At 43.4% G+C, this 11,632-nt stretch overlaps 1 protein-coding gene and 1 long non-coding RNA gene across 2 annotated transcripts; both read left to right on the forward strand.

The window, feature by feature from the left end:
- Window positions 1-1,339: 1,339 nt before the first annotated feature.
- LOC136588671 (uncharacterized) lies at window positions 1,340-2,775 on the forward strand. The gene is made up of 4 exons (XR_010787596.1): window positions 1,340-1,549; window positions 1,735-1,773; window positions 2,100-2,144; window positions 2,736-2,775. It is a non-coding gene; the product is annotated as an uncharacterized lncRNA (long non-coding RNA).
- A 587-nt stretch (window positions 2,776-3,362) lies between these two features.
- LOC136587406 (cilia- and flagella-associated protein 251-like) lies at window positions 3,363-11,367 on the forward strand. Its single transcript, XM_066585979.1, has 11 exons — window positions 3,363-3,370; window positions 3,977-4,078; window positions 4,414-4,515; window positions 4,725-4,775; window positions 5,089-5,178; window positions 6,550-6,639; window positions 6,849-6,899; window positions 7,784-7,825; window positions 8,557-8,601; window positions 9,341-9,394; window positions 9,674-11,367. The coding sequence occupies exons 1-10, from the start codon at window positions 3,363-3,365 to the stop codon at window positions 9,387-9,389; spliced, it is 630 nt and encodes a 209-aa protein (XP_066442076.1). The 3' UTR covers window positions 9,390-9,394; window positions 9,674-11,367.
- Window positions 11,368-11,632: the final 265 nt, after the last annotated feature.

Here is an 11,632-nt window from a genome sequence, read left to right on the forward strand (position 1 = left end):
GTGGTAAGGGGGGCCTGTAAACTCTAATACTCCCCCATAAAAAATATATCACAAGACATAAAGTCCGGGGAACGTGGAGGCCAAGGAAGAAGATCATGGCCAATCCATCTGTCTGGTTGTCGCCTACTGAACTCACTTCTGACTTGGGGGGGGCATCATTTTGGAAGATGAAACCTGGGATTTTCTGATCCATCTGCGGCAGAAGCCATATCTGTAGTGTCCAGGTACGAAATCCCCGGGATTGTTTCCCCATGGAATAAGAAGAGGCCGGACACTTTCATACGGGTTATAACACAAAATACATTCACCTTGGAGTCGCACATTATTAGCTTCACGTAGACATTCGGGTTTCCCCTCCCCAAATTCTGACATTACGTTACATAACTGTTCCCGAAAGGTGGAAGGCAGATTCATCACTAAAAACACTAAGGACTCCATGAAACCATCGCTCTCCATTACAGTTTGCAGACTCTCGCAGGAAGAATGTCGCCGCTCTTTATCATCCGGTTTCAGGGCCGGTAACAATTGCAATCGGTAGGGACGTCCAATTCTCTGCTTACTGTGACGGGATTTCTGAGGATTTTTGTGTGACACTTGCACGGACACGCGCCACTGTTTCCGCGCTACCGGATGATTTTCACTGACAGGTGGAACCTTTTTTCCTTTAAATTGGAGTACTACTTACGAACTGTGCACCCGCTGGGGGGATCTTCACCAACCTTGGTTCAAAAATGATGTTGCACACTAATAACAGACTGGTAGATGTCAAGGACACAAAAGGTTCTTCTGTCTGTGCTAGTAGCCATTTTGTCTGATATCCCCATAGCAACAACAATGGCAGAATAAAACTTTTAGGGCCTCCTTTAGCAAAACTGTCTAACAGTAAGATGTCCTTGTTGCCCATAGCAACCAATCACAGCGCAGCTTTCATCGTACCCCAGCAGACTGAGAAATGAAAGCTGCGTTGTAATTGGTTGCTATGGGCAACAAGGATGTCTTACTGTCAGACAGTTCTGCTAAATGAACATTTTTGAGTTTGATCCCATTGATATAAAATTTATATATCGGAGGGTCAAAAAACGTGAGTTATGAGGGTTCTGATCAGAAAGATTATATGTAATAACCCAGTATATTTATGTGCATGGATTTGTCTATATATTTAGATATATGTATTCACGCTTACTGCATATATTTAAATATATACACAGTATATGTCTGGATGTGTACCTGTATATTTACAGTATATGCCGTATTTGTGTACAGATGTGTGTGTCTATGGCTATATGTATGTACATGTATATATTATGCAAAAAATGACCCCAGAATATTATATATCAGGTGTCAGATGGAAGAAATTTCCCATTTCATCTACATTGCATTGGATTGGCTGTGCGGCCTCGTACTGTCCCTTTAAATAACAGCTCATGCTTCCAGGTGTGGCCGCGGAATGTTGAGATGGTCGGCCCGGCTGCGGTCATTATGACGTTGCAGGCGGTATATAAGGAGCCGCAGCGCTAACATTCTGTAGAGTGTTGTAGTCGTTGTGGAGGTAAGTCTGCTCTCTCAGGATCTCCTTGTGTCCCCCATTATTTCGCCCCTCTTCCTATATGCTTCCTCTATGTGAGTCCAGCTCTTCTCCACTCTCACCTTTCTCCATCCTATAAATGTATCACAGATACTTATCAGGAAATACTATAATCTCATCTCTGCTCATTCTTCTTTGTCCCCCTCTAGTTTTGGTAGTCGTGGAGAGAGTGTTTTGCAAATTTTTAGGTAAGTTCAATTTCCCTTATGACTCCCTGAAACCTCTCATACCCTGAGCTCATCCTCACTATTCTGACTATGTAGGCAGTAGATGTTGGGATTGCTGTGTTGGTGCTCAGGCTTTGGGTTCAGGTCTAGAGGTGCGGGTACAGGTTGGGTATAAGTACACTACAGCGGGTATTCACAGCTATCTGTTTAGGTGAAGGTCTTAGCTTCAGCTTGGGTCTAGTAAATTAGAAGCACATATCTGTCTAATATAAACTTTTGTCTGTATCTTAAGAAATCCCAGGAGTCACTGATGTTTAAATCTCATTGTTTTCTTTACTCTCTATTAGGATGAAGAAAGTTTTGGAGGAGGAGGAGCATTTCCCTGATGAGAGGTATGCAGATCACTTTTAGCCATTAGCAAAGTTTTGAAAAGTTCAATTGGTTTGCAGAACTTTTGAAAAACTTTTGGTTGGGTTTGAATTAGTTTAGACCAAACCAAAAGTTCACCAAAAGTCCTAAAACGGATGACTAACACTGTCTGAGAGCCATAAAACCCTGTATAATACTCTCAGAATGTTATACAGGGCTTTTCGTGGCCCTTAGACAGTATTATACACTGGTGTTTAGGACTAGTATTGAATGAATTGAACCAGTAGAACTCTGTTTCATGTAGAACTTTGCTAAAAGCTCACTTTGGCTTTGTATTAAACCACAATCTTAGCAGTTTGACCCGATACAGGATTCTACTAGTTTGGTTCGCTCAACACTAATCATTGTAAAGAGTCTTATAGAATTTGTGTGGCCCCTGTTACTGGAACTTTTACCTCCAACATCTGGTTTACATCACCTAATTGACATAACACTGTGTGCTCCAGTGTTTGCCTGTACTGGCTGTTATATCTGATGCCAGTAGTACAATGTATATTCCTGGTACCTTCTATAACATGTATATATAATATTTGTCATGTTTCTTCCTATAACAGATGGATGCGGAGAGTAAAGAGGGCCAAGCCAAGATACCGGTACTTACCATATATAATAATGCATGTATTTCTCTAGTATTACCCTACTGAGTCATATAGGAGCAGGCCTGATGTGGATACCAATGTTTAGATAAAATACAATCTTTCTGTGTCATCTATCATAACATAGGAGGAGGAGATGCTACATTGTATTCCTATGCAGGGGCGCATCTAAAGACTCAGGGGCCCTGATGCAAAAGTTGATCAGGGGCCCCCCCTCTATCTGTTTCTGTACCCGTACACATACCTAAACCATGCTGCACAGAGGCATAACTTGAAGCTTCTGGACCCCAATGCAAAACCTGTAATGGGGCCCCCAACTATAATGCTTTATTCATAGTACTGGGCTCCCTATATGGAGAAGAGAGGCCTTATGGGCCCCTAAGGCTCCTGGGCCCGGGTGCAACCGCATCCCCTGCATCCCCTATAGTTACGCCCCTGTTCCTATGCATTTGCCTGAGAGAGATGAGTTACACACAGATGTATTCTCTGCAGGGTCACATAATTATTGATGATTCTAACCAGATTTCTGTTTTCTATTGTAGGCGATTTAAATATAACGAAATATCTTTATGGCCAAGTGTGGAGATGATTCCGTAAGTCTACAGGGAAGCAGGGTTAGGCTGGGTTCCCACCAGTCGTATTTCCAGTGGAAATCTTGCAGTTTTTCCACAGTGAAAAAACGCTAGATTTCCACTGGGAAAGCGCAGCTTCAAAGCCCGGAGCACTCAGCTGTGGGTTTTGGAGTGGCTTGGTCGCATGCTTTTCCATAGAGGAGGGCACGGCCACAACGGAAAAAAAATACACATGCTGCGGCCGGGGAATCCGCGCTGGCTTTGGATTGACCGTTCCGTGTGGACAAGATTTTTGACAAATCCCATTAACATGGCTGGGATTGGCGGCCAAGGCAGATTTGCCGCAGCGGAATTCCACACTGAATTAACCACGGTACATCCGCCCTGTGTGAACCCAGCCTTATAGTTATAAGAAGGTTGGGTAGAGCTGGTGAATGTGACTTCTCTGCCATGGTCGTAAATCAAAAGACGCTCGCAACGAGAGGGAGATCAGTTATAGAAGTGTACGAGGAAAATGCTGTATATGTTATTGTCTACTATATAGCTGTAGTTTAGGTTGTTCTATTCTTGTTCTCTTACAGGCTTTCAGAATAATGTACATATGTTTATTTTTTTTTTATTCAAAAGGGAGGAAGATGAAGAGGAGGAGGAGGAGGAGGAGGAAGTGGAGTTGGAAGAGGAGGAGGGAGTAATGGATATAGAAAACATCAGAAAAGAGACCATCAGCAGGTTGGTGAAAAAGATTATTTCCTACTGCATTGTGACTATATGCATTGTATAACATTGTAGATTAGGGATGACCAGACTGTTTCACTATTGGATCTACATTTTATGGTACTTGAGTTGGGTAGAAACAGTTTTCATACATGAAAGTTTTTGTATGCTTACACTTGACCAATTATGATGATAACTGGACCTGCATTCTCCATTATAGGCTTAGTAGAGCATCCTGTGAAGGAGACCCGGCCAAACTATATAGTTGTAGTTTAGGTTGTTTTGTTCTTGGTTTCTTATTGACTTTCAGAATTATGTACCTTATGTGTTTTATCCTGTTTATTCAAAAGAGAGAAATATGAGGAAAAAAAGGAGGAGGAGGAGGAGGAGGAGGAGGAGGAAGGAGAAATGGACATAGAATACTTGGACATCGGAGGAGAAACCATCAGAAGGTTGGTGGAAAGCTTATTATTTCCTATTATATGGTGAAAATGTGAATTTTATAACATTGTAGATTAATGATGACCAGACTGTTTCACTTTTGGATTTTGATTTTATGGTGCTTGAGTTCAGTAGGAACAGATTCTAGAGATTAGATTTTATTTGTAAGTTTCCACTTCACCAATTATGATTGCAACTTTACCTGCATTCTCCATTATAGGCCCATAGAACATCCCGTGAAGAAGGCCTGGCCAAGTATGGAGTCAGTCGAGTAAGTTTATAGAAGGTGCAGAATACTGTAGATTAGGGATGACCAGACTGTTTCAGTAATGGATCTACATTTTATGGTACTTCAGTTTTGTAGGAACAGTTTTTATAGATGAAATTTTTTGTATGTTTACGCTTGACCAATTATGATGATAACTGGACCTGCATTCTCCATAATAGGCTTAGTAGAGCATCCTGTGAAGGAGACCTGGCCAAGCGTGGATTCACTATATAGTTGTAGTTTAGGTTGTTCTGTTCTTGGTTTCTTATTGACTTTCAGAGTTATTTACCTATGTTTTATCATGTTTATTCAAAAGGGACAAATATGAGGAGAAAAAGGAGGAGGAGGAAGAGGGAGGAAAAATGGACATCGAATACTTGGATATTGGAGGAAAAACCATCAGAAGGTGGGTGGAAAGCTTATTATTTCCTATTATATGGTGAAGATTTGAATTTTATAACATTGTAGATTAAAGGGGTTGTCCCGCGAAAGCAAGTGGGGTTATACACTTCTGTATGGCCATATTAATGCACTTTGTAACGTACATCGTGCATTAATTATGAGCCATACAGAAGTTATTCACTTACCTGCTCCATTGCTAGCGTCCTCGTCTCCATGCAGCCGTCTAATTTCAGCGTCTAATCGCCCGATTAGACGCGCTTGCGCAGTCCGGTCTTCTCCCTTCTGAATGGGGCCGCTCGTGCCAGAGAGCTGCTCCTCATAGCTCCGCCCCGTCACGTGTGCCGATTCCAGCCAATCAGTGCGTCTGGCCGGCAGTTCTCCTGAACTGCTCTCTGTAGTATTCAGCAGCCGGGGATTTAAAATTCATGAATGGGTGTGAGTGAGAGCTGCCTCTGATTGGTCAGGCTGTGACCAATCAGAGGCAGCTCATTCAGCAGGCGGGGATTTTAAATCCCCGGCTGCTGAATACTACAGAGAGCAGTTCATAGAACTGCCGCTGGCCGCGGCTGAACTCCGTCTGCCAGGACCGGGTGAGTATATATATTTTTTTTATTTTTACACATTTCTGGATGAATTGCATGGAAGGGCTTATATATTTAAGCCCTTCCCGAAAATTCATCCTGCGATCGCCCGCAGCGCATTGCTTTCAATAGAGCCGGCTGTATTGCCGATTCCATTGAATTCAATGCGCTGTACAGCTCCGGCCTGTTTCTATTGAAACGCGGCTAGAAGCAGTATTTTCGGGCGATTTTTCAGCCCCGGTCACGCGATTTGCGGATGCGCATCCGTCATGCGATCCGCAAATCGCGTGAAAAAACGCACGTGTGACTAAGGCCTTTAGGATGATTTTCAGATAAGGGCTTATATTTTAAAGTCCTTCCCGAAAATTCATCCCGGGCTTGCCGGCAGCCCATTGCTTTCAATGGAGCTGGCTGTATTGCCGGCTCCATTGAATTCAATGGGCTAACATCGTTCTTCTCTGCCACAGCTGTTACAGCTATGGCAGAGGAGAACAATCTTTATGCTGACATTTTTTTATTTTTACACATTTTAGGATGATTTTCAGTTAAGGGCTTATATTTTTAAGCCCTTCCCGAAAATTCATCCTGAGATCGCCGTCAGCCCATTGCTTTCAATGGAGCCAGCTGTATTGCCGGCTCCATTGAATTCAATAGTCAGTGCTCGTTTAATCGAGACGAGTACCGTGTGGTGCTCGTCTCGAGTAACGAGCATCTCGAACACCCTAATACTCGAACGAGCATCAAGCTCGCTCATCTCTATTATTTACCTATGTTTTATCATGTTTATTCAAAAGGGAGAAATATGAGCAGAAAAAGGAAGAGGAGGAAGAGGAAGGAGAAATGGACATAGAATACTTGGACATTGGAGGAGAAACCATCAGAAGGTTGGTGGAAAGCTTATTATTTTCTATTATATGGTGAAGATTTGAATTTTATAACATTGTAGATTAATGATGACCAGACTGTTTTATTTTAGGATTTTCCTTTTGTGGTGCTTGACTTTAGTAGGAACAGATTCTATAGATTAAATTTTATTTGTAAGTTTCCTCTTGACCAATTATGATTGTAACTTTATCTGCATTCTCCATTATAGGCCTATAGAACATCTCATGAAGGAGGCCTGGCCAAGTAGGGAATCAGTCAAGTAAGTTTATAGAAGGTGCACAGCTGGAGTTATACTGCCGGATATGGTTGAGCAAACTGAACCAGTAAAGTCCTTTTTCAGGTTGACCTTTGCTAAAAGTTTGGCTTGCCACAAACCCAAACTGAGCTTTTTTGCAAAGTCCTACCAGAAACAGTGTTCTACTGGTTTGGTTCACTCAATGTTACTAGAAGAACACTGGTGTCTAACTAGGGTTCCCACCTTTGCCACAAAAATATACTGGCCAAGGCAAAGAGGGGTGTGGTTTGGAGCTTAGTTTACTGCAATGTATGTTTTAAACTCTGTTATTCTTAATGGCCACAACAAGCACTTGCCACCCCCCATCAAAGGCCCAAAAATAACAGTGTCCCTAGTAGTGGCCCCAATAGAATGTGTCCCTTTTAGTGGCCCCAATAGTCATAGTGGTCTCAGTAGTAACAGTGACCAGGCTAATGGCCCCAGTAAATAATAGTGTCTCTGTTAAAGGACCCAGTAGTAATAGTTTCCCTGTTAGTGGCCCCAGTAGTATTTGTGACCCTGTTAGTGGCCCCAGTAGTAATATGACCTCCATAATAGTCCCAATAGTAACCACTACAGTGGCCCCAGTAGTATTAGTGTCCCCTATAGTGGCTCCAGTAGTAATAGTTACCCAATTAGTAGCCCCAGTAGTAATGATGACCTCATTAGGGACCCTAGTAAAGGTGAAGAGCTGGATTTACACTTTTGGAGCTCATTGGGTCACCATATTTGTAATTTGAGTGTCACCTCATTTACGGTAGCAGTCAAAGAACATTACATAGAGCAATATCCATATGTAGAATCTTATAGACTGGTAATGTGATCTGTTCTCCTCTCATCCATTGTATCTGATTATGTCTTGTTTTCAGAACCAGAAAGTGGTGGATTCCAAAATGCCTGCAGAGAAACATGTAAGTCATTTAGTGGCATCATCTCTGTAGCTTCTGTATCATTTTGATATATGCTTTGTCACCAGAACAGACTTTGTAAGTCAGAGTATCTAGTACTGTAGATGCTCTATAGAAAATACATCTGCTAATGGCATTCTGAATTGGCCATAACTAAGTGATTGCAGTTGGCCAATCAGGAAGGCAAGCAGTTAGAGGGGCTTTCCGGTTACCAGCCAACATGCCCTCTTTAGCACCCATTGTGCTAAAATAAGAAAATGAAGTGTACTTACCCATCCTTTGGCATCACGATCCAACGCTCTGGTCCCGGCGTTTGTTGTGACACATGAAGTTACTGGAAGTCCATTGACCGCTGCAGCCAATCGGGGGATGCAGTGCCACCATTCTGCACTATTACTATCATGGTGCCCAGGATCTGAGTGCAGATGCCAGGAGAACTAGCAGTGGTGACACTTCAGCTTCTGATTGGCTGCAATGGTTGACCTCTGACTTCCAGTGACATCATCTGCTACAACAAATGGCGGGACCACAACGGGGCTGCTGTGCTGGATTGCAGTGGCAGAGGAAGGGTGAGTACACTTCCTTTTCTTATTTAAGCACAGTGGGTACTAAAGACGGCATGTTATCCGGTAACCAGACAACCCCTTTATCTTACAGACGCCATGCGGTACATTGCCTGAAACTATTATATACCTGGATATTTACAGTGTTCCATTGATATTTCTCTCCCACAGCAGGAGCAGCGAGAGCCCCAAGACCCGCAGCCGTCTTACATCTCGGTAAATTCTAAATTCAATGATGCTTAATTTCTGTTTGTTTCATTGAGATTCATTGAAGCAGGAAGGACACTTTTTGTTTCTCTCCTGCATTTCCCTATATACAAAGCACATGTTATAAAGTTCACATGATACATATTAGATGAATATTACCATAGAACTATGCACGGAGCAATGCAAGGAAGATGGAGGTTGTGTCTCTCTCATATCCCTCCTACATGCATCACAACCATCGAGGTCTATTTACTTAGATTGATGCTTCATGCACCTATCTAATCAAACACTGTGCTCAGCTATGAGCGACAAATGTGTTAAGAGGCGCAAGCTTCCAGGCGTCAGACGAGAACCTATGCGAGCCGTGAGCTGGAGTAGGCTTTGGCTATAATCTATACCAGTTTCTGCAGATTATAGCAAATGTGACAAAATACATACAGCGATATCCCAAGATCCGAGCCCTGCCCAATTTTTAAAAAGTGGCATGGCGCAATGTAAATGTCTAAGAATTTGCAATTTTGGCAGAAGTACCAAAATTGCCACTCTTGGATGCCAAAATTCTGTGTCCAGGGCTTTCCCAATAGGCCTCATTGAGCTCCTTTATGTCCCCAGCCTCTACTGTCATCTCTGATGAAACGCCGGACTTTTGCTACTTTCTTCAGGATAAGCCCTTTTCACTAATTTCTTTTGTCGCCACAAAACTTGTTTGTTCTCGTTGAAGTCTCACACTTCTTTTCTCTATATTCAGGCTCTTTAGATCCATCTTCTGCTGCTGCACCGCAAAGACCCTTGACTAAAACCGGTGAGTATTAGCCTCTTCCCAGACTGGGAGACTGGAGGTACTTCTCCAAACCCATCACACTCCCTTTTCTACCTAAATCAAAACTCAACCACTTCTGACTTTTAAACGTGGGGTAGGCCACAGCTTTATTAACATAACTTTTATAACATTACAACTTTTTAAAACTTTTTAACCCTTCCCATGCTTTCATAAATCCCAAGTTCTTGAAATCCAGAAAAACAGGCATTTGTAAGCTCTGATCTCATCTGGCTTGCTAACCTTCCTTATTTTATATCGTAGCTAGCATGAAAAGTTTCCACCATCAAGGATACAGCATACCTGCCTCCAGCCCGTCCTGTAAACCAGATACAAAGGTGTCCAGTGCGATGTCATTGGGATGAACCCCCATCCCTTCTCAAAGCATCCCACTTCTTGCCTTCCAGCTCCCAATGCAGAATCGCTATCCCACCCAAGGATTGCACGAAGCTTGACATCTTAGAGTTAATCAGGTTCCTGACCCGATCGATGGCTTCTGGATCCCGTGCTCCTCTCCAGCTTTTTCGTTCCACAATGTCAGACCAAACCAGCACCGAGTCTTCAAAACAATCCCAAAATTGCACCATGTCCTGCTTCATTAAAACTAGCAGCTCTCCCATCTTCACACCGCCAAAGTCGTTCCACCTGCGTGAATCAGCAGTATCACTCTCTGTGGGGTCCATCTGCCAATCCGCATGACTTTGTGCAGCAGCCAGGACATTGTAAACCTCTTATACCGTGCCAATGCACTGTAACTCCGTCCAGGCCCAGGTTCTTCCCAACCGGTCATACGGACACACCCATTGCATGTAAGAGTGCCCGACAATCCATATGTGCCACGGCTCACCAGCTGCAACACACAATACCAACAGGAACAAAACCGATCCTAATTATGAAAAATGTGCATATCCCTAAAACGCCAATACCAGTTATCTAATCATCAAGTCCGGCTGCACGCATGACTTGTATGCCTCCGATTTCCACTTCACTAAATTTTTCACCCCTTCAGCAGTCATCCCGCAAGCAATCCGCCATTGTAGCCGCAAGTTACGCAAGCACCAACCTCAGCAGTTCTGCTCTGCTCCCATAATAAAAGAGGGCAACGTACCCCCTCGGCCTCTGCTGTCGGGTGAAGTTCCCTGAATGTCTTCATCTGTGAATGAGAGTGTGCATCAGCCGCCCCATATCACAACCCGGGACACGTTTTGCCCGAAAGCATATGTTCATTTGTAGACATCTCAAAACCAAGTGACGAAATAAAGCCAAAATCGGGGAGGAGTACGAGGATTGTTTGTTGATCACCTGCACCACCGCAGCATTATCTGACCAGAAATAAATCCTCCGATCCACCAAGTCTGTACCCCAGACTTCCAGAGCCACTGCCAGTGGGAAAAATTCCAACAGCGTTATATTTTTAGTCCACTGTCTTTCGTTCCAAACCATTGGTCAGGGGGCTCTGCACCAACTGTTCCCGAAAATGACCCCAAAACCGATGGATCCCGCCATGCATGAGAAAAGCCTGAGCTCTCTGCAAGCCAATTCTTCCTTCAGGCACATCACCTGCCCGTTGAAAGCGTGCAGAAAAACCTCCCACACCTGGAGGTAGGCCCGCATGTCCCACGTCACACGTACAAAATGATGGAACTCTTTTATCTCTACCGTCGCCAAGAAAGTTGTCTTGAAAAGGTGCGGCCCATTGAAATCACTTTACAAGCAAAATTCAATAGACTCATCAGCAATTGCATTTGGTATAAAGTCACTTTCTTGCAACTACCCACCACTCTCATCGTCTGCCTCAACCGAGCCACCTTCTCTCCTAGCAGCCAGAAAACCATCTCGACTGTGTCTATTTCAATGTCCCAAAATATTAAATGTGACACCGGTCCCATCGTTTTTTCCTCTGATAGCGGTATGCCGGCCTGACTCATCAGCTTACAGAAAGACGCCAACAAAATTTTGCAATCCCTTGATGTCCTTTTGGGCCCACAAACAAAAAATCATCCAAATAGTGAATAACTGACCTTATGCCCATCTTGTACTTGAGCATCCATTCCAAAAATGAGCTGAATAACTCGAAGTAGTAGCATGATATGGAGCATCCCATCGGTAGACACATATCCATGAAAAATTGCCCGTTGAGCCTGCAACCTAATAGGTGAAAACAATCAGGGTGCATCGGTAACAAGCGAAAAGCCGACTCAATGTACGCTTTCGCCAACCGAG

This window comes from Eleutherodactylus coqui, chromosome 13, assembly GCF_035609145.1.
Source record: "Eleutherodactylus coqui strain aEleCoq1 chromosome 13, aEleCoq1.hap1, whole genome shotgun sequence".
Lineage (NCBI taxonomy): Eukaryota > Metazoa > Chordata > Amphibia > Anura > Eleutherodactylidae > Eleutherodactylus > Eleutherodactylus coqui.